The sequence below is a fragment of the Cervus canadensis genome, chromosome 24 (genome assembly GCF_019320065.1).
Source record: "Cervus canadensis isolate Bull #8, Minnesota chromosome 24, ASM1932006v1, whole genome shotgun sequence".
Classification (NCBI taxonomy): domain Eukaryota; kingdom Metazoa; phylum Chordata; class Mammalia; order Artiodactyla; family Cervidae; genus Cervus; species Cervus canadensis.
The window spans coordinates 1053569-1078377 of NC_057409.1; the positions used below are offsets into that span (position 1 = coordinate 1053569).

Genomic DNA, 24809 nt, shown 5'->3' on the forward strand with positions numbered 1-24809 from the left:
AGACTTGGAGCCTGGTACTATCTGCCATGGAATCTGGTGGCGGTGATTTTGGTCTCTGCGTCCCTGTGACTGATAGCAATAAGACAATCCTGAATTAACAGGCCAGGGTCTGCTCTGATCCTCAGAGGACTTGACCAGATGCCCCGTGACCAGGGTTTTCCATCTTGGCCCTGTTGATGCCGGAGCTGGACGATTCTCTGTTGCGGGGCCGGGCTGTGCGGAGATCCCTGGCCTCTGCCCCTGCATGCCACTCGCCTCCCCCGCCCTCCCAGCTGTGACAATGCAGATGCCTCGAGATGTTGCCGCATGTCCCTGGGGGGCAAAGTCATCCCTGTGGAGAACCACTGCCTTAGCTGGATCTGTGAAAATGTAATTGTGTAAGCCAAATGGAATGGAAAATTTGAAATCCAATACTGCCTCCCTCCAAAAAAAGCAAAAGAGGAAAGAAAAAAAAAAAAAAGCGCCCACAACATCCCGTATTCCTTGGGTTTGGCTTAAAATCCAAACATCCGTTGGGAGGTGGGAGGGCCCTTGGAGGCTGGAGCAGTTGTGAGCTTTGGCCCAGAGGTAGAGCCTCTGGCGAAATGGACGGGGCCATCGCCAGGCCCAGTCCTCTTGTCCCAAGCAGCTACGATGTAGGACAGGTCGTCCAGTGACCGCGGGGAGCCCCTGGGACCAGCATCAGTCCTTGGAGAGTTGAGCTGGAGTGTTGGGCTGTTGCGCTCAATCCCAGTTAAGCCCTGGCGTTCTCCGCCACCCCACGAGCATGGCCTGGTGTGTAACGTGTGTGACGTATGCCTGCGTGCACATGTCAGCCGCTCAGTCGTCTCCAAGCCTTGGCGACCCCACGGGCTATGTCCCGCCAGGCTCCTGTCCATGGGATTTTTCAGGCCAGAGTACTGGAGTGGGTTGCCATTTTCCTCTTCCAGGGGATCTTTTCCACTCGGGTCGAACCTGCATCTCTTGGGTCTCCTGCATCGCAGGCGGATTCTTTGCCTGCTGAGCCATCGGGGAAGCCCGTAACGATGGATTTGTGTGATTGTTTAGCATCTGCCTGCCTGTGAGGTTGTGGACTTCAAGGAGGCAGGAACTGAATCCCCAGAACCTTACATGGAACCTGGCATGTGGCAGTGCTCAGTGAGTTTTTGTGGAATGATTAAAAGATATTGTTGGGTGGGTCCAGAGAGATAAAGACTGGCTTTCCTGGGAACTTCCCTGCTGGTCCGGTAGTTAAGAACCCGCCTCCCAGTGCAGGGGCTGTTAGGGAACTAAGGTCCCGCCTGCCTCGGGGCAACTAAATCACAACAAAGACCAGTTGGCTAAAAAAAAAAAAAAAATACAAAAGCAGAACCCTGGCTTTCCCACCCTCCCCTTGAACTCTATTAGGTCCCCGGGGGAGGGCATGGGGCCTGGAGGCAGGCCTAACGTGCGTGGCACACACATGGAAGGTGGGCCCCTCATCACTCCCTTCCCGGTTTGCATCCTCATGGGAAAGGAGATGCTGTGTCTACCCCTGACCGACTCCTTGGCCACAGGACAGACCTCGGGTGAACCTGGCAGGCGGCTCAGCCTTGGCAGGGAATGCACAGGTGTCTGTGCCTGCGTCCAGCCCGCCCCCCACGCGAGTGTGGCGTCGTGGGGCACCTGTTCAGTCTGCCGGCTGCAAGCGGGGAAGAGAGCCCTGGGTCCCGGAGCCCTGGGTCCTGCCTGCCCAGGTCCATCTCTTCCCGCAGGTCAGCTGAGGATGCTTCTGACACAGTGTCAAGTGACAGCCATGGGCGGGCCGCGGCGGGGGGAGTCACTGTGAGCTTGTTGGCTGGAGGGGGCTTGCTCTCCCTGAGTTTAGCAGAAGACATTTGAGCTCAAGCGAGGGAAGCAGCCTGATATCTGCAGCTCTCTGCAGGCTGTCTCCGGCCAGGGTGCTTTGCATAAGGGCCCCTCCGCAGCGGGCTGCGAGGCTGCCCCGCCCCGCGACCGCGGCGTCCAGGCGGCTGGACGGCCTCCCTGGCGTCACACACTGGGTTTCGGTGGTCGCCATGTTTCACCTGAACTGAGGACACTCAGCCTCGCTGTTTCCTTTGGGGTCTTCTTCTCCCCTAACTGTGACCTCCCTTTCTGGAATCTTCACCTTTTTTATTTGGCTGTGTCTGGTCTGTGCAGCACACAGGGTCTTCACTGAGGCAGGATCTTCACTGTAACACACAGAATCTAGTTCCCTGACTGGGGATCGAACCCAGGCCCCCGCACTGGGAGCAGAGCCTTTCTTAACCACTGGCCCACCGGGGGAGTCCCTGGAGTCTTGACTTGAAAAGGGGTGGGAGGCAGGTGGAAACTTTGTGGAGCCGAGTGTTAGCCTCAGGGCCTGGCCAGGCTGTCCCCGAGCCTCAGTTTCCTCCTCTGTAAAATGGGCTGATTCGGTCCCTCGTGGGTGCCCCGCCCGCTTTGGGGCTTGGTGGGAGGACGGGCATCTCTGTGCCTCCCTGGCAGGTGCGGAGGACAGGGAGCTCCTGGAACACACTCACATCCGTGCGGGAGGCTGTGGCACGTAGTTAAAGGGGCGGCTTGAATCTTAGGGCTGAGACCTCTGGGTCCCCTGGAGCTCCGCATGGGGCATTTCAGGAGACCCCAGATGCTGCCCAGACAGCTTGCCTCACCTTGTTGGGGTGGGCTGATATATTTTTAGCTCCGAGTTCTGCACGGGTTATTTCTTCCTGCCCAGAGCTCTCTCGGGGACAAGTGACAGCCTCTTCGCTGAGGGAGGCAGAGCTTGGGCCAGAAGAAGTGGCTGGAGTCAGAGTGGACCCCTGTGGGCCTCGACCGGGAGGCTCCCTCCACGCGGGCAGACTGCCCGTGGGGGCTGTGTGGCCCTTCCCGGGGTGCCAGGGTCCCTCACCTTCCCGCCAGAGCGGCCGAGGGCTGCAGCCACTGCCGCCTCAGGGTCCCGTCCCCTCTCCCGGCCACGTGCTCCGGACTCACCGGAGCAAGAACCTGGTCTTTGGGGAGCGCGAGCTTGTAACAATAGTCCCACCCACCCCACCCCTCGTCTGATCACTGCCTGGCGCAGGGGCCCGGGCCTCTTCCCAGATGGGTTTGGGGAGCCGCCTCCTGCACGGCTTGGCCCTGCGTCTGTCTGTGCAGTTCTCTGGGGAAGGGCCGTCCTGGCTGAGGCTGGGTGCGGGCGGGCCTGGCGTGGGGCCCCCCTGGCCTCGGCCGCCTCCTCCCCGCCCCTGAGGGTGGCTTTGGGGCTGGCGTGGACCGGCCTTCCTCACTCACGAGCCAGTGTGTGTTGAGGTCTGCTGTGTGCCAGGCGCTGCCCCAGGGCCGTGGATGGAGTGGTGGACGTAAACGATTATGTCCACATTCTGGGCCAGTGTGAGCAGCTGGATATATAGACACCTGGAGGTGCTGAACGCCATGAAGACGGGGGCGGGGGGCCGGGCAGAGGCAGAGGAAACGGTGTGCTGAGGGCATGCGTGTGCTGTTTCAGAAGCGGGTGCTTGGAGGGCGCCTCTGACAGTGGCCTTGGAGCAGAGCCCCGAGTAGCTGCAGGAGTTGTCCATGAGCACAACCGGGGGAGAGTGTTTCAGGCAGAGGAAGCAGCCGCTGCAGGGCTTCTCCGGTGGGCCAGTGGTTAAGGATCCACCTGCCAAGGCAGGAGACACGGGTTCGATCCCTGGACCGGGACGATCCCACGTGCCGTGGAGCAGCGAAGCCTGTGCTCCATGATGTTGAGCCTGTGCTCTGGAGCCCAGGACGACAGCTGCTGAGCCCGTACACCCTAGAGCGCGTGCTGCACCAGAGAAGCCACCCCAGTGAGCAGCCCGCTCACGGCAGGGAAGAGGAGATCCAGGCAGCAGTGAAGACCCGGCGCGGCCAAGAGCAAGCAAACGACGCTGTCAGGGCGGAGTCCCCGAGGTAGGGCGTTTGGGAGCCTGCACGGCGGTCCTGGTGACCCTGGTAGAAAAGCTATGGAGAGAGGTAGGGCTTTAGGTCAGGGAGGGCGGGGAGGCACTCATCAGGTGGGGTCTTGTACGCCAAGGTGAGGAGCCCAGCTTCCACTCTGAATGAAGTGGGCGTTTGAGGGTTTGAGCAGAGGAGTGACCTGCCTGCTGGCTGAGAAGAGAGTGTGTCGGGCGAGGGGTGAAGGGGCAGCGGGAGACCCGTCAGGGGCTGTGCTGATGGCCCTCGAGGTGATGGCACTTTGGGGGGAGGCGGGGGTGGAAGGGGAAGTGGCCGGAAGTGGTCAGATTCTGGACGCGTCTGGAAGGCAGAGCTGCCGAGGTTGGCGGATGGGTGGCACGTAGGTGTGAGAGGCAGAGCGGCCGGGGGTGGGCCCGAGGGGTCAGCCTGCACCCCTGGCCAGCCGGAACTGCCGCCAGGTGAGGTGGGATGCTTGGGAGCAGGGAGGGCGGCACTCAGGAGCTTGGTGGGATGTCACGTCCCAGGTGCCCCGTAGACCGGGGAGTGGACCTGCTGAGCAGGTGTGCTCTGGGCAGAAGTCTGGAGCTCCCGGGGAGGTCAGGCTGGCGGCGTCAGCGCAGAGATGGTCTTTAAAACCACAGAAATGGGAATTTCCTGGTGGTCCAGTGGCTGAGGCTCCAAGTGGCCCAGCATCTGGAGGTCCTTGGCCCTTCCTGCAGCTTGGACCATCCGTCCTTCCGCCACGTCCAGCTCTGTCAGACTGGAGTCAGAGTCGGACTGGAGGCCTGGAGTCAGGCCCCTCCACTTCCTGGTCCCACCTCGTGTTCCCTGGGTGACTTTGGGAAAGTTGCTTCCCCAGTGTGAACCTCAGCTTCCCCATCCATGGAGGGAGGCAGTGAGGCTGCCTTTTGGGCTTCCCCAGTGGCTCAGCTGGAAAAGAATCCGCCTGCAATGGGGGAGACATGGGTTCGATCCCTGGGTTGGGAGGATCCCCTGGAGAAGGGAAAGGCTACCTACTCCAGTATTCTGGCCTGGAGGCTTCATGGACTGTGTAGTCCATGGGGTCGCAAAGAGTCAGACACGACTGAGCGACTTTCACTTTCACTTCTTCCAGCCTGGAAATGCTCTGCTGATAGTATGAGTGTTCTCGAGCCTCACTGGCACTGAATTGCCCGCGAGGTGGGCTCGGGATGGGGAAACTGAGGCGCGGAAGGTGAAAGGCTGGGGCAGAGTCCGTGCTGTGCCCTGCTGGCTTCCAAGTGTGTGTGCGGGGCTGCATCGTGTGGGCCGCCCAGGATGTGACCGGGGATGCAGAACGCGCGATCGGCAATCTTCCACCGGGCCATTTAGCCTGGGGCCTCCTGCCTGGACCGGCTTGCTGGGGACGGAGGGGTTAATGTGCTGGAGGCGGGGGTGGGGGGCCTGGAGGAGGAGGAGGGGGAGGAAGAAGGGGAGGGGCTGTTCTGGGGGCTGTGCTGGCTCTGGTTCCCTAGCAACAGCCCCCACGAGTCCCTGCCGCCAGGGGCCCGGTGGGATCCTCTGCCTGGTGGCCCCCTTCGGGTGGCTGTGGAGGGGGACTGCCCCCCACAGGTCCTGCCGGGGATCCTGGACCCGGGGCACGCCCAGGAGGTCAGTGCGGGGAGCGGGGAAGCTTGCCCGGGGCAGGGACAGGGCCTCCATTGTCCGAGGCTCAGGCACTGGCCAGCCTCACCCCTGCCCACGGCAGGAAGCCCATTGAGTGGCCTGGTGCCCGGTGGGCAGGGAGCGGAGCTGGCGCTGTTGTGCCTCCCGCCCCGTCGCCCCTGCCCTCGGCCACAGTCCGTCTCCGTGACGCCTGGTCCGCGCTGCGATCCCGGGAGAGCCGCCCTGGCCCTCCCCGCCCGCAGCCCAGGGACTCCGCACAGGGTGTCTGCCTCTCTGCCCCCTTTTCCTCGTCTGTTGCGGGAACCCAGCTGGGCCGATGCTGAAATGTTGAGCGGGGCATCTGGGGCACAGCAGTGCTCAGGAGACACCTACGACGACCACTTCCAAGGTGATCGCTGTGTGATCTCCTGGGTGGTGGGATCCCGGAGGTCAGGGCGGCGTCCCTGTGTTCGGGCAGCCTGGCCTCTGTGGAGCGATCAGCAGGATGGGGCAGTGGGAGCCCCGGGAAGGGGACTGAGGTCTGTGAAGGCCCCTCGGGCGCCGTCAGACATCTCTCCTCCCGCACCAGCCTCTGACGGGTGACGGGAAGCAGAGGGTGAGTGCCTTCCTGCGGTCTAGCTGCGGGGGAGCTGAGGTCGCCAGCTGGGCCGTGGCCCCCCTCCCGTGGCCGGGACGCCCCAACCCCTGGGCTTCTCGGCGAGGTGCCCTCGGCTCCGTTCTGTGAGCGCGTCTCCGCAGTGGCCTGTTTGCGAGTCCCGCTGCAGCCCCTGAGATGGAAGGAAGCGGCCAGCCTAGGGAGGGAGACAGGTCCGACGGGGCCGGTAGGCGTCCTGGGGTCACCTGTGCTGCTTGAAGACAGCCTTTCTCCGGCGGCAAACGTGAGCTCCCAGTCCAGGACTGCGAGCCGGAGCACAGGGCTGGGGGTTTCTGTCCGCACCACGCGGCGCGGGGGCCTGCTTCTCTGACCCTCGGCCCCTGCCTTTGAAGCGTGGAGTCTTAATCGCCGGACCGCCAGGGAAGTGCCCCCTGCAGCAGGTCTTCTTTTATTTTATTTTAAAAATTACTTTTGACTGTGCTGGTGTCCGTTGCCGCGCGCAGGCCTTCTCTACTCGAGGTGGACGGGGCTCGTCACTGCGGGCCCCGGGCTCTCCCTGCCGTGGAGCGCGGACTCGGCCGTGTGGGCGCAGAAGCTGTGGCCGAGTTGGGCTTAGCTGAGTGGGCTCAGCAGTCGTGGCGCAAGGACTCAGCTGTCTTGAGGTCTGTGGAATTTTCCTGGGCCAGGGATCCAACCTGCGTCTCCTGGCAGGTGGACCCGACCGCTGGACCTCCAGGGAAGTGCCCTCTCCCCCGGCAACACGCACAGGTAGTTTTTTAAACCAAGCTTGGGAAATACCGCATAAGATGAGTCTGGGGAGGCCTCGCAGAGGAGCAGGGTCTGGGTTTTGAAGGTTGAGTAGGAGTTTGCTTATTGGTTCTGAGAGTTCTCGCTGGAGGGAATAAACAGAGACGCAGAACAAGCGGGCTCAGGGATGGGCCTGAAGCTGCGTGCTCGGGCCCGGCGCGGGAGCTGCCGAGGCGGGAGAGGTTGTGGGGAGTTGGTGGCGGGGGCGGGCTTCATTTTGAGGCGACAAGGAGAGCCTGAGGGTGTGGCCCGTGGGACAGTCGCTGTGACGGCAGAGTTGGGCGGGCCAAGCCCACACCTGACAAGGGCTGAAAGTGCGCGTGGCCCCCGGGGTGTGTGGCTGCAGCAGGCCTGCCCCCGCCCGCCCCGGTCTCCTCCGGTCCAGCACTTTCTTCCTGGTTTCCAGGAGATGGACACGGTGCCTCTGAGGCCAGAGCTGGGGAGAGGCGGGGGCCAGAGCCAGGCCCTTGTTCGGCTCTGGGGGACGGGCTGGCGTCTCCCCGCCCTCCGGCGAGTCTGCAGCCTCACCCCGTCTGCCTGCTGCACCCCTGCCCTCCCTCCCCTCCCCAGCAGCACTCTCCCTCCAGCGTCCAGGCTTCCCGGTCCTCACCCTCCTGGCCTGACTTGTGACGATCAGAGAGGCTTGCTTGTGTATTTCTCTCCGCCTCATTTGGGCGAGCGGATGGGGCCAGTCACTGGAGTGGGAGGTGGGAAGTGGTCCAGCGGTACAGAACCCATCTGCCAGGGCAGGAGATGTTAGAGACCTGGGTTCGACCCCTGGGTCAGGAAGAGCCCCTGGAGGAGGGCGTGGCAGCCCCCTCCAGTATTCTTGCCTGGAGAATCCTATGGACAGAGGCGCCTGGCGGGCTACTGTCCACGGGGTCGCAGAGTCAGACACAACCGATCGACTTAGCACGCTTGGCCAGTTTTAAGAGCGAGTGAGGAGGGTCAGGTGCAGGCAGCCTGGAGGATGACTTTCTGCTGGGCCGGATGGACCTTGAACTCTAGAGGAAGGACAGACTGACAAGGGTTTGCTTAAATTAGAGCCTGGAAGACACCTGCTGTGGCGAGCAGGGCTGCTGAGGGTGGAGGCAAGTGTGAATCTGGCTGCTCTTCGGGGTTCTGGTTGCTGAACTTGACCTGCTTGGCGGGCACACCCAGAGCTGGGCTGCTCCTTTGCATCCTTCTCGGCCTGAATGCGCTTGAGAAACGCCACCTGGGGCTTCCCTGGCGGTCCAGTGGCTAAGACTCCGAGTTCCCAACGCAGGGGCCCCAGGTTCGATCCCTGGTCAGGGAGCTGGATCCCACATGCCGAAATTAAAGATCCTGCATGTTGCAACAGAAACCGGTGCAGGCAAATAAAATATTAACAAATAAAAATAAATATTAAAGAAGCACAACTTGCCTCTGGCCATTCTGCGCGGTGTCACCAGAAAGAGCTGTGTTCAGGGGGGGTCTGCCTGCCTGTCCAGTGCTGGCGGTCGTTTTGAGAGAGAGAGATGACCCCCAAGGGTAGAAAGTCTCCTCTAACCCCCCACCCACGCGGAGGGCTGTGAGCGTCACCGTGGCGACCGTGGGCAGGGGCGCGGGGGGCTGCCTCCGCATGCCCTGCAGTCCCGGGCCCAGGAGCACAGGGTCTCCGTGGGGTGGGCGGGGGCCATGGGGTAGACTGGAACGGCGGCGCGTGGCGGAGCTGGGGTGTGGACTCTGGTCTACCAGCCGCTTCCACCCTTCCCACACCGTCTTGTAGCTACTGTCTGCTCCAGCCTGTGATGTTATTTAGCCTTTTTACAAATGAGAATGCTTGGGACGTCCCTGGCAGCCCGGTGGTTAGGACTTCGCCTTCCACGGTGGTGGTGTGGGTCTGATCCCTGGTCGGGGAGCTAAGAACCCAGTTGCTCATGACGAAAAAACCAAAACATGAAAGAGAAGCAATATCGTAACAAATTCAATGGACTTTAAAAATGGTCCGCATCAAAAAAAATCTTAAAATATCTTAAAAAAATGGGAACGCTTATCTTCATCTTCCCTGCTTGTAATGCTTGCTGTAGAAGAGCTTGAAAATTCAGAAAAATGGAAAGAAAGTGGGAAGAAAATCTGTGGAACCCTGCCACCCTAGCGAACACTATTCATACCCTTCGTGCGTTTCCTTCTGTCCTTCCCCTCCCTGCGCCCTAGGAGCCCAGTGGGAATCCCCGGATGTGGGCGATCCGAGCCGCTCTTGGTTTTCAGTCGACTTTCCTCCCCAGCCAGACCGCCTCTTCTGCCAGAGACCGCCCCTGCAGGAAGGTTCTGGGTCGCTTTTCAGAGAGAGGCTCATTTTAGGGGCATCACAACACATTTCTCCTGGCTCAGGCTCCCACCCTGAAGCTTCCAGGCCACGCGCAGCTCAGGAGAGACCTTTAAAAAAACGAAACAAGGAAGTAGCCAAGCAGCCCCATCCGCTTCTTCCGCACGTTCACGCCTACTCCCGGCTCCTGGCCCTGCCAGCCTGTGGCGTCCTCCGGGCAGGGGCTGTCCTGCCCACCTTACGGAGAGGTAGCCCGAAGCTCTGGGAGGCCAAGAGGAGGCCTGGGGTCCCACCGCAGGGATGAGGCGGAACCCCGCCTGCAGCTGGGTCTGACTTCGCCCAGGTCCCCACAGCTTGAAGCCCTCAGGTTCCCCCGTGAGCCTCCTTCAGCGTCTCTTACGCCCTGGGGTGCAGGATCCAGATCATGGTCCCAGTCACTGGTCCCGTTTTGGTGGTGGCATCAAGGACGGGCATCTCGGCACCGACCGAGCCTGCCAGGGCTCTGAGGCTGAGCTTGGGTGCTGGTGGGAGTCCCGTGGGCCAGGTCCCAGGACCCCAGCTTCATAGATGGGGACACTGAGGCTCAGCTCCCCTGCCAGTGGAGAAGAGCCTTCCAGCCTGGGTCCCACGGCAGAGCTTGGTCATCACAGCCTGTGCCCTGCATGCTAATGACAGCCAAAGAGCGGTGTGTCCCATGGACCCTTCCAAGAGTGTTACCTGTATTTACTCTTAATTTTCTGGAGAACCCCATGAGGTCGGTCCTTTTTAAACCCCATTTTGCAGATGAATGAACTGAGGCCCAGAGGTGGTGGTAAATAGCTCCTCCTGGGTAAGATGGCCCCTGAGCGGTGGGGCCCAGGTGGTGTCAGGGAGCCGTGAATTCTCTGCTGACTGCTGTGCCGGGAGGGTCTCTCGCAGGGCCCCTGGCTGCTCTGAGCCAGCCCTCCTCACTCACGCATCCTGAGCCCTGGCGCACATGTGCAGAACGATCGTCACAGGCTCTGGGTGTGCCGGGGGCTTGTTGGCGTGTGTCCTTGCCCGGGAATAGAGAAGTGAAAATAGACGTCTGTTTGCTCCTCGAGTTAATCACTGTGCCTGGGGCTGCGTGCTAGGTCGCTTCAGTCCTGTCCAACTGTTTGTGACCTTATAGATGGTGGCCCGCCAGGCTTCTCTGCCCATGGACTTTCCCAGGCAAGAATACTGGAGAAGTTTGCCATTTCCTCCTCCAGGGCGTCTTCCCAACCCAGGGATCAAGCCCACATCTCTTGAATCTTCCCCAACCCTTTGCTGAGAGTTTTCAGCGTGGAACTGAAAGACACAGTCACGCACTTTGTGGAGAGCAATTGGTTTTTAATCAGAATGAAAAGTGCATTTCTCTGACCCAGCCCATCCCTCCTAGGAGGGTGCCCCAGAGGTTCACGCATCTGTGGCTCAAGGCCAAGAATGTGGAGAACGGTTTATAGCATCAAAGCCTGGAAACAACGTCGGTGTCCACGCAGGGGTTATGTCAGTCATGGTAGACACCCTCCCCCGGTGCTCTGCAGGTGTTAAAAATGTGAGACTGGTGTCTGTGTACTTGCTCTTCTGAAATGACCTTGGAGGTATGCAGCAGAAACAGTGGCTGCTAGGGCTTCCCGGGTGATGCAGTGGTTGAGTCTGCCGTCCCCCTGCAGGGGTTGTGGGTTCGATCCCTGGTTGGGGGGCTCCTGATAGGTCCCCACATACTGCACACGGCCAAAAAGGAGGAGCTGCCGAGTGAAGTAAATCAGACAGGGAAAGACAAATATGTAACGTCACTCAAATGTGAAATCTTAAAAAACTGACACAAATGAATTTTTTTACAAAACAGACGTAGACAGCAAACTGATTATCAAAGGGGAAATCGGGGGTGGATGGGTAGATCAGGAGTTTGAGAAGGACACACTACCGTGTGTAAAATGGGCTTCCCCAGTGGCTCAGGGGTAGAGTCTGCCTGCACGCCGAAGACAGTGCAAGAGACGCCGGTTCCATCCCTGGGTGGCAAGATCCCCTGGAGGAGGAAATGGCAAGCCACTCCAGGATTCTTGCCTGGAGAATCCCATGGACAGAGGAGCCTGGCAGGTTACAGTCCATGGGATCGCCAAGGGTCGGACCTGACTGAATTGACTTAGCATGCACGCACATGTAGTAAATACATAAACAATCTGTATAGCACAGGGAACCATTCAATATTGTGTAAAAACCTATAATGGAAAAGAATCTGAAAAAGAACAGATATGTGTGTGTATGTACATACACACACTACAAATATAACTGAGTCACTTTGCAAATAAACCATGTGTGTGCTAAGTCGCTTCAGTCACATCCGACTTTGCAACCCTATGGACGGTAGCCTACCAGGCTTCTTTGTCCACGGACTTTTCCAGACAAGAACACTGGAGTGGGTTGCCATTTTCTCCTCCAAGGGATCTTCCCGACCCAGGGATAGAGCCCACATCTCTTAAGTCTTCTGCGTTAGCAGGCAGGTTCTTTACCCCTGGTGCCACCTGGGAGGCCGTAAATAAACTATCAGTTCAGTCACTCAGTCGTGTCTGACTCTTTGCGACCCCCTGAATCGCAGCCTGCCAGGCCTCCCTGTCCATCACCAACTCCCGGAGTTTACTCAAACTCATGCCCATCGAGTCGGTGATGCCATCCAGCCATCTCATCCTCTGTCGTCCCCTTCTCCTCCTGCCCCCAATCCCTCCCAGCATCAGGGTCTTTTCCAATGAGTCAGCTGTTCGCATGAGGCGGCCAAAGTACTGGAGTTTCAGCTTCAGCATCAGTCCTTCCAATGAACACCCAGGACTGATCTCCTTTAGGATGGACTGGCTGGATCTCCTTGCGGTCCAAGGGACTCTCAAGAGTCTTCTCCAACACCACAGTTCAAAAGCATTAATTCTTCGGCGCTCAGCTTTCTTCTCAGTCCAACTCTCACATCCATACATGACTATTGGAAAAACCATAGCCTTGACCAGACGGACCTTTGTTGGCAAAGTAATGTCTCTGCTTTTTAATATGCTGTCTAGGTTGGGCATAACTTTCCATCCAAGGAGTAAGCGTTATTTAATTTCATGGCTGTGATCACCATCTGCGGTGATTTTGGAGCCCAGAAAAATAAAGTCAGCCACTGTTTCCACTGTGTCCCCATCTATTTGCCATGAAGTGATGGGACCAGATGCCATGATCTTAGTTTTCTGAATGTTGAGCTTTAAGCCAACGTTTTCACTCTCCTCTTTCACTTTCATCAAGAGGCTCTTTAGTTCTTCTTCACTTTCTGCCATAAGGGTGGTGTCATCTGCATATCTGAGGTTATTGATATTTCTCCTGCTAATCTTGATTCCAGCTTGAGCTTCCTCCAGCCCAGCATTTCTCATGATGTACTCTGCATATAAGTTAAATAAGCAGGTGGACAATATGCAGCCTTGAAGTACTCCTTTTCCTATTTGGAACCAGTCTGTTCCATGTCCAGTTCTGACTGTTGCTTCCTGACCTGCACATAGGTTTCTCAGGAGGCGGGTCAGGTGGTTTGGTGTTCCCGTCTCTTTCAGAGTTTCCCACAGTTTATTAAACTTCAATTAAAAAAACTGGTTGCACCACAGGGCACGCAGTGCGCTTCCTTCTGTGTAAAGAAGGCACGTGTGCAGATAAACAGGCCGACGCGTACACGGCGCAGTCCTGGAAGGACTCCTAGACACGTGTGACAGCGGTCACTCCTGGGGAATCTGAGAGACTGATTTTCATTGTACAGCCTCCGCTCTGTTTGGACTTTGAGAGACGGTGGAGCACGTGGTTATATAATGAGCACACGGTGGGTCCATGGACCGGGTTCACGCCCTGGCTCTGCTGGTCACTCGCTGTGTGATCTTGGGCTACTTTACTTAACCTCTCTGGGCCTCATTTTTGTCCTAACTTGGATGAACAGATATTAATATTTGTAAAGTGCTCAGTATAAGGTCTGAGGTATAGTAGACACTGACTGCATAGATATTTGCTACTGTTTATCAATTGCTATTTACATGCATTCTATTTTTATTTAGGAAGCCAGTTAATGTAAACAGAGGCTTTAGGATTGGAAAGGAGAACAGGCAGGCAGCCAGTCTGTGGCAGGCACTGATTAGAAAGGAGGGTTTGGAGCTTTCCCTCCAGGGTCGAGCCCCTCCTCCCCCGGCTCAGACTCAGGGGTGCAGAGAGGGAGAGGGGAGAGCTCGGAGGGGTGCGCCTGGCAAGGTTGCTCCAGGGCCCAGCAAGCCCAGCAGAGGCTCTGGCGGCTCGGTCGCGGGCTCCTCCACCGCCAGGCCTGGAGACACTGCACCCCCTGCTCCGAGCATTTGGGGTTCCGCCCCGATCTGGAGCCATCTGCCTCCATGAAGCCCTTTCCTTCCCTCGCACCCACGTGCCCGCCGGCCAAGCTCATGGGCAGAGCAGGGGGAGACAGAGAGAGAGTGGGCGGCCTTTGGTGGGGCCCACGGGGCGGGGGTGGCCCCAGGGCACCCGTGGTGACCAAGCAGCCACGAGCAGGAAGCGTCTGGCCGTGCCCGTGACCCTTCAGGCTGATCCGGCTTCTGGAACGCGGGGGCTGAGCGTGATCCGGCGTCTGAGGCTGGAGAGGGGCCACCTGCGGGCCCAGCTCGGAGGCGCTGGCTGGGCAGAGGGAGGCTGGGCTGGCAGGGCCTCCCGGGCGGTGAGTGGCCGTCCTGCAGCTGCTGGTCTCTCTGCGGGTTAATGATTCACCGTGCTCGCGCCGTCCTGGGCTCCCGAAGCTGCTGGGAAACGGGCTGAGAGCAGCCGGCTGACGTGCACCTGTGGGTCGCGAGCCAGTGACCCCTCTCTGTGGCTGGAACTTTGGCCTCGAACGCCCTCTAATCAGATTCCTGGCCTTCTCTTCACAGGCGAGCGGCTGGACAGTGCTGGTCTGAGCTGCGCCCCGTCTGATGGCTTCCTCCCGTCCTCCTCAGGCTGCCGTAGGTACGGTCCTCTCCTGCATCCCGCCCAGGGCCTCGGACCCTGGGTGTGAATCCGGCCCCGCTGGCGGTTAGCTGGGTGTCCTTGGGCCAGTGGCCTCTGTGGGCTCTGGGCGGGGGTTGCCCACCTGAGGGCCCCTGGGGCAATGAGCAGGACCCCTGGGGCTGAGGCGCCCTCGGGGTAAAACTAAGAACTGCGAGTAGGAGGCAGGGGCTGGGGGTGGGGCTGCCCATCGTCTCCATCTGCTGAGGCACCAAAGCCGGGCGTCCAGCCGTGGTGGGGTGGCCAGAGTCGGCGGAAAAAAAAAGGAAAAATACATACTTACGCTGAAAAAAATTTTTTCATAGAAATTCAGTTTGATGTCCTGTATTTTTACGTGGCGATCCTAACAGTGGGCCCTGGACACTGCTGGTAGATCTGGACCATGGAGGAGCTGGGCTCGAGGCTGTCTGTCCTGCTGGGCCCAGCTTCCCATCCTCTTGTTCTTCCTGGGGGGTGGCCGATGCAGAATGGTAATGAATAAGGGCAGCTTCTCGAGTCCAACCCTGCGGCTATCGCCGTGGGCCCGGCTCAGGGCCTTGGTGTCTCTCTGGCTGTCTCATCGCTCACAAGCAGGGTGTTAATAATGACAGCCTCTCCCATGTGATTGCAGGCTTTAGGTACAGGTGGGGTCCTGGCATGTGCTAACCAATGGCTCAGTGCCTGGGAAATGTTATCACTGGGGCGTTGGCAGGACTGGCTGCCCATGTTCCGCTCTGAGCCCCGGGGCCGAGCCCAGGAGGAATCTCTTCCCCCTTGAACCTGCATGTCCTTCTCCGGCGGGTAGGGGACCAGCATGCTGGGCCCGCCTCCTGCATAGCGTGGGCTGGCTTCCTGGGTCCCGGCCCCCTGGACTCCCTGGGGGCTCACTGGGGTTGGCTCTCTGGAGAAGGGGAATGTCCAGGAACATCACAGGCGTGTGTGGCTCCCTCCAGTCCTGCCGTCTGTCAGTCTGGGTGGGGAGAACTCAGTGCAGCTCTCAATCACCCAGGGATGGGCCGACTGACTTTCCCTTCTGATAAGGCGCCACGGCTAATTGTCCGGGTCTCAGGACCCTGGGAACAGATTCCGGGGAAAAGGGCATTTCCTGATTCATGGCTGTGGCTTTGGGTTCCAGGATGTCCCCCGTCCCCGTCATCGGCACCCCACACCCTTTCTCCTCCACACCAAGGGGCCAGACGTGCAAACTGAGAGCAATTACTTTATGATGAAATCAATTCAGTTTCTTTAAGCAAACATTTGATGGGTGTATCTGATGTTGCAGGCTGATATCTGGTTGAAGCAGGCTCTTGGCCACTCTTTCCGATTCTCTGAGAGCTTCGCACTGTCTCCCAGATAAATTCTAGTCCCCCCACCTCCTCACAGTGGTGTTCTCACCCCGTCATCCTCACTTGCGTCTTCGCTTGCACTGGGCCCCTCGCTGTTGTTCTCCGCCCCTCCTGTGGCCCCGGCTGCCCCACACCCTGAGCCTGTCAGGCCCTTGCTCCCCGTTTCAGGCCCTGCACAAGGGCAGCCTGGTGCCGAAGCTGTGCCCCAGGCCCTGGCAAGCTCGAGCCCCCTCCTTTCTTTAGCACTGGCTCAGTCTTGGGGGTTTTACGTTTTTCTCTGGTCAGATCTGCCTGCCTCACCCTGCAGTGAACTCCTTGACATTGAGGGACCATGTCTTACTTTTGTTGCAATCTTCTGGCCCAGGGGTTCCTGGGAACAGTTCACTGGATACTGTACAATCTGTATGATTTGATTAGTCCATCCTAAAGGAAATCAGTCCCGAATATTGATTGGAAGGACTGATGCTGAAGCTTAAGCTCCAGTAGTTTGGCCACCTGATTCGAAGAGATGACTCACTAGAAAAGACCCTGATGCTGGGAAAGATTGAAGGCGGGAGGAGAAGCGGACGACAGAGGATGAGATGGTTGGATGGCATCACCGACTCGATGGACATGAGTTTGAGTAAACTCCAGGAATTGGTGATGGACAGGGAGGCCTGGCGTGCTGCGGTTCATGGGGTCACAAAGAGTCGGACACGACTGAGCGCCTGAACTGAACTGAACTGAACTGATAGATTGCTGGGCTGACTGAAGCTATTTGTATTCTTTTTTTGATTTTTAAAGTGCAGTGTTTACTTGGCTGCGTCGGGCCTCAGTTGCGGCCCGCGGGCTCTCTGTCCTGTTAGGCAGGGGCTTCCGATGTGACTCGTGGACTCTCTAGTTGTGGCCGTCGGCCTCGGGCGTTGTGGCGGGCGGGCTCAGCTGCTCCGCAGCACGTGGGGGCTTAGCTCCCGACCGGTCCCCTGAATCTGCCGCGTTGCCGTGTGGGTTCCTAACCCCGGACCACGAGGGAAGCCCTGCTGTGTGTCCTCTTAGGGGGCTCGGTAAAGAATCTGCCTGCCAGTGCAGGAGACCCAGGAGATGCCACTCGATCCCTGGGTGGGGAAGATCCCCTGGAGGAGGGCATGGCAACCCACTCCAGTATTCTTGCCTGGAGAGTCCCTCGGACAGAGGAGCCTGGGGGCCACAGTCCGTAGGGTCACAAAGAGTCGGACAGGACTTAGCAACTGAACAACAACAAAGAGAGAAAATACAAAAGTAACCTAAGTCCCCGGGTCGCCTGGGGCTGCGCCTGGTCTGTGGATGGGGAGGCTGTCTCCATCTCACCCGGGGTCAGGGCCTGGGCTATATGACTCAAAGCGATAATAACAGTCATCGCGATAATGATTGGGGCTTCCCCGACGGCTCAGTGAGTAAAGAATCCGCCTGCAATGCAGGAGACACAGGAGATGCGGGTTTGATCCCTGGGTTGGGCAGATCCCCTGGAGGAGGAAATGGCAGCTCACTCCAGTATTCTTGCCTGGAGAATGCCACGGCAGAGGAGCGTGGAGGCCTACAGTGCAGAGAGTCGCCCAGACTCAGACACGACCGAGTGACTGAACACCATGATAATGGTGGTGATACGTCGCCCGTGACGATGAATAGAGTCGCCCACATTTAGCCTGCGAGCCCCTGCCTCCCAGGTGCTTTAGCGTGTGCCGGCTCATCCCGTCCTCCCAGCGCTCTCTCAGGCAGACACTCTTGCTGTTCTCATTCGATGGGCCGGGAAACTGCAGCCTGAGGGTGAAATAAGGCAACAATCACACGGCAGCCAGTACATAGGAGAGCTGGGGTCTGCACCCAGGCTCGCCACTGCAGCGATGCAGGCCGCGTGCAAAGGGAAGGCTCCCCACCGTCCGCCCAGCAGATGCAAGTGGGCAGGACCGTGGGCCCTGAAGCCTCCTTGGTCAGGACAGGTCTGACTCTGGTAGCCCAGAAATAGTTTTGGGCAGGGACTTCGTGGTCACTTATTCCAGTATTTTTAAAAATAACTTTTTGTATTTATTTATTTTCGGCTCCGCTGGATCTTCACGGCTGTGCGGCCTTCCTCTAGTTGAGGCAAGCTGAGGCCACTCCCAGGTTTTGGCGTGCAGGCATCTCATTTTTAAAAAAAAATTTATTTATTTCTGTATTCATGCCTGTGATGGTCTCCCTTGCCGTGCGGGCTTCTCTCTCGTTGTGGGGCACAGGCTTCCCCCTGCGGTGGCTTCTCTTCTTGCGGAGCTCGGGCCCTGTCGGGCTTCAGCAGATGGAGGTGCAGAAGCTTTGTTGCTCTGTGGCGTCTTCCCAGGCCAGTGATCGAGCCCTTGTCCCCCTCATTGGCCGGCGGATTCTCTCACCCCGGGGGCCACCGGAAGCACCCTGGGCTCCTCGTCGCGGGGGCTTCTCCGGGCGCGGAGCGCCGGCTGTCAGCAGTCGTGGCCCCCGGGCTCAGCTGCCCCCCGGCAGGTGGGATCTTCCCGCAGCGGGGACTCGCCCTGTGTCTCGTGCGCTGGCAGGCAGATTCTTTATCACTAAGCCACCGGGAAGCCGTATTCCAGTATTTTCAAAAGTCACTTAAAACTGCAGCCCATAGACCTGCCGGTAGGAGCGCGTGTGTGTATTCAGCAAGTCCTTATTCCGCGCCTGTCGTGTGCTGGGCACAGTACCAGGGGCCGGGAGTGCGACAGACTGGAACGCCTGCCCTCAGGAGGCCTGCGCTCTGTGGAGCAGACAGACAGAAGGACGGGGAGAAGTGCAGCCTGCCACGTGCGGATAAGGCCGCAGAGACGGGCAAGGCGGGCAAGGCGCATCGGGAGCCACAGGTGTCACCCTGGGAGTTCCGGTCCCGGCAGCCTCGGTGGGAGGTGCAGGTGGTAAATAGCCCTGGAGGACCCGAGGGCGGGAGACGCTCCCCGGGGAAGGGGCAGCCTGGACCCCAGGACTGAGGTGCAAAGTCCCGGGGCAGCAGCAGCGCGGACACTTGCGTGGTCCAGCAAGGAGGGCCACACGGCTGCAGGGAAGTGAGCGGGGGAGAGCGGTAGGGCGGGGTCTGTGCCACCCTGTGTGTGTGTGTGTGTGTGTGTGTGTGTGTGTGTGTATAAATCCGGAACGGAAGGGTTGGCAGCAACAGCAAAAGTAATAGCACACGTGAATTTATTAATAGTATGCTGGTGGCTGAGCCGTCATGTCTGACTCTTGCTACCCGATGGACTGTAGCCCGCCAGGCTCCTCTGTCCATGGGATTCTCCATGCAAGAATAGTGGTCATTTCCTTCTGCAGGGATCTTTCCAGCCTAGGGATCGAACTCAGGTCTCTTGCGCTCAGGTGGGTCTCCTGCATTGCAGGCAGATTCTTTACCGACTGAGCCACCAGGGAAAGCCTATTAGTATTATAAAATTTTAAAAAACATCTTCAGTAAGCAATTTATAAAACAAAAAGCTTCCCGGGAGCCCCCTAATTGATTTTATGATCCACCAGTGGGTTGAAAACCATTTGAAGATTACTATATTGCTGGGAGAAATATCAATAACCTCATATGCAGATGACACCACCTTTATGGCAGAAAGTGAAGAGGAACTAAAAAACCTCTTGATGAAAGTGAAAGAGGAGAGTGAAAAAGTTGGCTTAAAGCTCAACATTCAGAAAACTAAGATCACCGCATCCGGTCCCATCACTTCATGACAAATAGATGGGGAAACAGTGGAAACAGTGTCAGATTTATTTTTCTGGGCTCCAAAATCACCACAGATGGTGATTGCAGCCATGAAATTAAAAGACGCTTACTCCTTGGAAGAAAAGTTATGACCAACCTAGACAGCATATTAAAAAACAGAGACATTACTTTGTCAACAAAGGTCCATCTAGTCAAGGCTATGGTTTTTCCAGTGGTCATGTATGGATGTGAGAGTTGGACTGTGAAGAAAGCTGAGCGCCAAAGAACTGATGCTTTTGAACTGTGGGGTTGGAGAAGACTCTTGAGAGTCCCTTGGACTGCAAGGAGATCCAACCAGTCCATCCTAAAGGAGATCAGTCCTGGGTGTTCATTGGAAGGACTGATGCTGAAGCTGAAACTCCAATACTTTGGCCGCCTCATGCGAACAGCTGACTCATTGGAAAAGACCCTGATGCTGGGAGGGATTGGGGGCAGGAGGAGAAGGGGACGACAGAGGATGAGATGGCTGGATGGCATCACCGACTCGATGGGCATGAGTTTGAGTAAACTCCGGGAGTTTGTGATGGACAGGGAGGCCTGGCGTGCTGCAATTCAAGGTGTCCAAAGAGTTGGACATGACTGAGTGACTGAACTGAACTGAACTGAACTGAATCTGGCCTCTGATGCAGCCTCTGGATTTCCTCTTGAATTCAGCATCATGGGGCCAAGAGTCCAGGGGCTCAAGAGAGACTTCCAGGAGGCCTCTGGGCTGAGTGGAGAGTGGGAACCAAGGCAGATAAGCGTTCAAACCTGGCTCCCCACTTTCAGCTGGATGACTGGGTGCTTCAGCTCACCTCAGGAAATCTCTGTGGCCTCGTGAAAAGCGGGGGTGTTTGTGAGGCTTTGGCAAGAGTCACGTGGGCTCATCATAGACTCCAGGTGTCTGCTTCTCCACCTCCGGGGGAGGAGCTCGTGCCCCTGGCCATGTCACCGCCCAGAGGAGTCCACCCCGATGGCCTGGGCCTTAGGGTCCCCAGAGCTCCCAGGAGCAGGGCCTGCATCCCCCCCATTGGTCTTGTTTCGGTCATCACCCCCGGGAGACAGGGAGCAGGGTGAGCTCCGGCTTTCTACTGTGCTCATGCAGCGGAGGAAGGGGCTGCTGCTTTTTTTCTTTAAGATTTTTTTTGATGTGGACCATTTTTCAAAAAGTTTTTATTGAATTTGTTACAATATCGCTTCTACATTTTAATGTCCCCCCCCCCACTTTGGTCACATGGCATGTAGCATATTAGCTCCCCGGGCAGGCATTGAACCCCCACCTCCTACATTAGAAGTCAAAGTCTTAACGTCTGGACCACCAGGGAAGTCCCAGAAGGGGTTTCTTGAATTTCGTACACTTGCACCTGAAACATTCTGCTCTGGAACCCCCCCTACCCCAGTCACTGTGGATTTTTGGATTTTTCTCGTCAGAGTGACTACCGGAATCAGATACGCCCATCTGTCCATCCGCTGGTCTGTCCAGTTGCCTCTCTGCTCCATCCACCTCCCCGCCCACTTGCTTATCATCTATGGACAGTCCTGTCCTCAGGGCCCTCGGGCTGGGAGGGGGCAGAAATGACAACAGGTATCATTGTGTAACACATCCCGGGCAGTGTGCCAAGAGCTACATCTGCTCCAGCGGTTCTCCACTGGGGGCAGTTTCGTCCCCCAGGGGACGTTCGGCTGGCAATGTCTGCAGACACTTTCGGTTGTCATAGCTGGAGAGCAGAGGCCAGGAAGGCTGGTTCACCTCCTGTAGTGGCCCCAACACACAGACCTCGCAGCCTGGACGCGAGGCTGAGGAACCCTCACCTACATCTCGGGTCACTCACGTCAGCTTTATAAGGTAGGTGCCCTTTCATCCTCCACTTTACGGGGGAAGAGGCGAAGGCTCAGAGAGGTGAAAGGCGCTCAGACAGGACCCAGCAGGCCCAGAGCTCATGCCCTGAACTGTGTGACAGTCGCCGTGAGCGGTCTGCTCACGGAGGGAGGGGATCCCAGCGCAGGGAGGGGAGATCAGCTTTAGACTTAAACCCGGCCGCGCTGTCCTTGGGCTTTAGCGTGGGTTGGGACGAGCTAGCTTGTTGCTCAGTCCCTACGTCGTGTCCGAGGTTTGCACAGGCCAGGGAGATGGGCTAAATGAACACTTGAGGTTCTGTTTAGGTTCAGATTCCAGGAAAGAAATCTTCCAAGGAAGAAGACTAGGAGACCTCAGCTGGATGAAACGGGCGGGAAGGCGAGGGCTTGTGATGCCCTTTAGGATGGAGAGTCCGTTTCTTCACCCTTTTAGTGAAAGTTTCTGAGTTACATCTGTTAGTCGCTCAGTCGTCTCCGACTCTTTGTGACCCCATGGACTGTGACCCGCCAGGCTCCTCTGTCCTTGGAGTTCTCCAGGCAGGAATACTGGAGTGGGTTTGCCATTTCCTTCTCCCGGGGATCTTCCCGACCCAGGGATCGAACCCGGGTCTCCCACACTGCAGGCAGATTCTTTACCGTCTGAGCCACCTGGGAAGCCCCGAATTCTACTTGTTGACCAAGAAAAAATGCACAACCTACAAACTGAGAATGATGTTGTCCTTGGAGGGCTTACTGAGGACTGAAGCCCTGGAGGACGCTCTCAGGTAGCTCTGAGGGTCTGCAGAGGACAGGGAGGAGCCAGGGTACATGAGTGTTAGCCACAGAGACCAGGCAGTGAGACCCTCAAAGCGTTACAGTTCCGGAAAACCAGACCCCTCGGGTTAACGAATTTCGCACTTTTTGTGGGAGATGAGGGAGGCTGGGCTTGTTGACGTCATTTCTTCGGTGTGCGCTTCAGCTCTCTACAGCCTGTTCTTTCCCCCGAACCCCCCCAGGGCGCGCCACCGGGTGGGGGGGGGCTGCGTGTCCGATGCCCTGATGCCGGTCACATCCTTTGTTTACCGACCTGGCCGGTGATGTTCGTCTACATACCCCAGGCCGGGACCTGTCCCCTTCGAGGGGGCAGAACAGATCGTTACACATGTTACGGGAACAGATGAAGAGACCGGGAGGCAAAGACAGAGAAGGGATGCAGGCGGGGGGCCGGCCCTGCCTGAGTTGAGCTTTCAGGGATGACGAGGCAGACCTGGCCCCGAAGGGGGTCTCCCAGGAGGGAGCAGCAGGCTCTGAGGCCGGGAAGCCCTCCAGGCTGGGAGCGCGGCCCCCAGCCCCGCCGCAGCTGGTCTGGGCCCTGGTTCCCCAAACTGGCTGTCTTCAGGCCCCAACACTCCCAGATAGCTGCTCCCTGCTCTGTGCGTGCAGAACAGCGCAGGGAGCCCATTGAGGTTGGATGTGCTCATTTGCACGTATGCAAAATGTACAGATGGAAACACACACGTGGAAATACACCCAAAGGTGTGTGCCCGCCCCCCCTCCCCAGGCAGATGCATTTATAAACCCCTCCTTGCTTACAAAATAGGGAAATAGAAAACAAGAAAGTCAGAGGCTTCCTTGTATTCGAGCCCAGATGCACTCACCTCGGAAGCCTGTCCCTGCCCTCCGTGGACTGCCGTCTGTTTAGAGTCCCAACCCAACCCCAGGCCCCTCAGGGGACAGGAGGGCCCCCTGGCCCGGGCATGGGTTTGATCTCATCCCTGGGACCTGCCCTCACTTGGACCCCAGCTGCTCCCCACTTGCAGCCGTCTCTCTGGACCAAACGCGGAGACCCTGCCGCGGGCTAACTCCTCCTTCCTTCCAGGAGATCCGCTGCTTCCCGGAGGCCCAGGCCCCTCCCCCGAGGCGGAAGACGACCCTGGCGAGGCCTTTGAATTGGACGACAGCGACGATGACGAGGACACTAATGCCGGCCCAGGCATCCCAGGCGCCGCGCAGGAGACGGAGGCAGACACACCCCTGATCCACTTAGACTCCACCCCCGTCGCCGGTAAGGTGCTCTGGGAGCCCGATATCTTCACGGCTCAGGGTCTGCAGGACTCCAGGGCGCTCAGGGCCGCCTGGGGGCTTCCGGCTCCCCGTGATGAGCCCGATGTCTTCACGGCTCAGGGTCTGCAGGACTCCAGGGCGCTCAGGGCCGCCTGGAGACTTCCAGCTCCCCGTGATGCCTCGTGCTGTCCCCAGGACGCGGGGACCAAAGAGAGACCGTTGGGCAGAAGCTACATCCCATCGCTTCCCTTGGGCCCTGGAGATTCCTAGCATGCCTGCAGCATCTGGTGCGCTCTGGCACGTCGTAAATGGAAGCGACTGGCCGTCGGTTGTGCTTCGGGGACAGTTACCGCCCAGGGCTTGTCTCTCCCAGGCTCCCCCTCCCGCAGCTCCTTCCAGGGAGTCACCCCAGCTGGAGCAGCCTCCTCCCAGAGCCCCGTGGGCGGGAAGGCCCCGATAAGACCCGTGTGAAACAGCAGCCTCTGTCCTCAGGAGGGACTGGGGACTAGACCAGCAGGAACTTCCTGCAGGCTTGGGGGCAAGGAGCTTCTTGGGGAGCTGAGGGTGGGGGCAGGTGAGAGCCAGCAGGGCGACCGGTTCTGGTAGGAGGTGGGCCGCGGCCATGGGGTGGGAAGGCCGGCAGGACAGGCAGGAGAGCCCCACAGGACAGTGTGGGGCCGGGGGAGGCCGGGGACGGGGCGGGGTGTGCTGAGTCCCAGCCGCCGGCCTGATGGACGCTCCTGTTCACCTCCCGCAGACCTAGAGCCTGAACCAGAGCCCGCACAGCCCCAGACGCAGTAAGTGAGCCTCCTTCCTTTGCTTTGGCGGCTGGAAAACGGGGAGAGACTGGGCGGGAGGTGTGAGAAGGGGTGGAGCTGCAGCCATGGGGGCTCAGGGCAGGCCTTGGCTAAGGACCTGCTGGGCCGGAGGGAGGAGGTCAGTCCTGAAACGTGTTGCTTTTTCCTTCACTGTCCCCACGAGCCTGTGAAATACTAAGCAGGTCTTGCTCCACACCCTGGCTTTGCCCCTTGCCAGCTGCATGGCTGGAAGGAGTCACAGAAACACTCCAAAGTCAGGCTGTGTGTGTCAGTCAGTCAATTGTGTCCAATCCTTTGTGACTCCATGGACTGTAGCCCTACGAGGCTCCTCTGTCCTTGGGGATTCTCCAGGCAAGAATACTGGAGTGGGTTGCCATGCCCTTCTCCAGGGGATTTTTCCCTACCCGGGGATCAAACCCGGGTCTCCTGCATTGCAGGCAGATTCTTTACTGTCTGAGCCACAGGGAAGCCCCCAAAGTCCGACTGTTGGTATGCAACATAGAAGCAATGAAGTGTCCCCTCCACTGGGTTGTGGCTGGGAATTAACAGCTCTCTGGTGTCACCTGCTGCCATGGTCTTTGGCATTGCTGCTTATTCTGCTCCCTTTCCTGTGACTGCTGCTGGGGACTCTGCCCTTCTCCACCTGGGAGCCTGTCTGAGGCAGAACAGCCTAACGGCTAGCAGTCTGGGTATCACGTCACCCTCTGGGCCAGGTCTGGCCACCGTCCTGGTGTCCGTCTCAGCCCTCCAGGTCTTGGTTTTCTTGTCTGTA

General features: G+C 58.4%; 1 protein-coding gene across 11 annotated transcripts in view; it reads left to right on the forward strand.

Annotated features, from left to right (window-relative positions):
- Positions 1–24809, forward strand: part of ARHGEF10L (Rho guanine nucleotide exchange factor 10 like) — a 154132-nt gene that overhangs the window by 28352 nt on the left and 100971 nt on the right. For all 11 annotated transcript variants that reach the window (XM_043444602.1, XM_043444601.1, XM_043444606.1 and 8 more), the window contains exons 2-4: positions 14168–14243; positions 23035–23220; positions 23977–24016. In XM_043444602.1, coding sequence (XP_043300537.1) covers positions 14210–14243; positions 23035–23220; positions 23977–24016 — 260 coding nt within the window. In that variant the 5' untranslated portion in view covers positions 14168–14209. The remainder of the gene's footprint in view (positions 1–14167; positions 14244–23034; positions 23221–23976; positions 24017–24809) is intronic.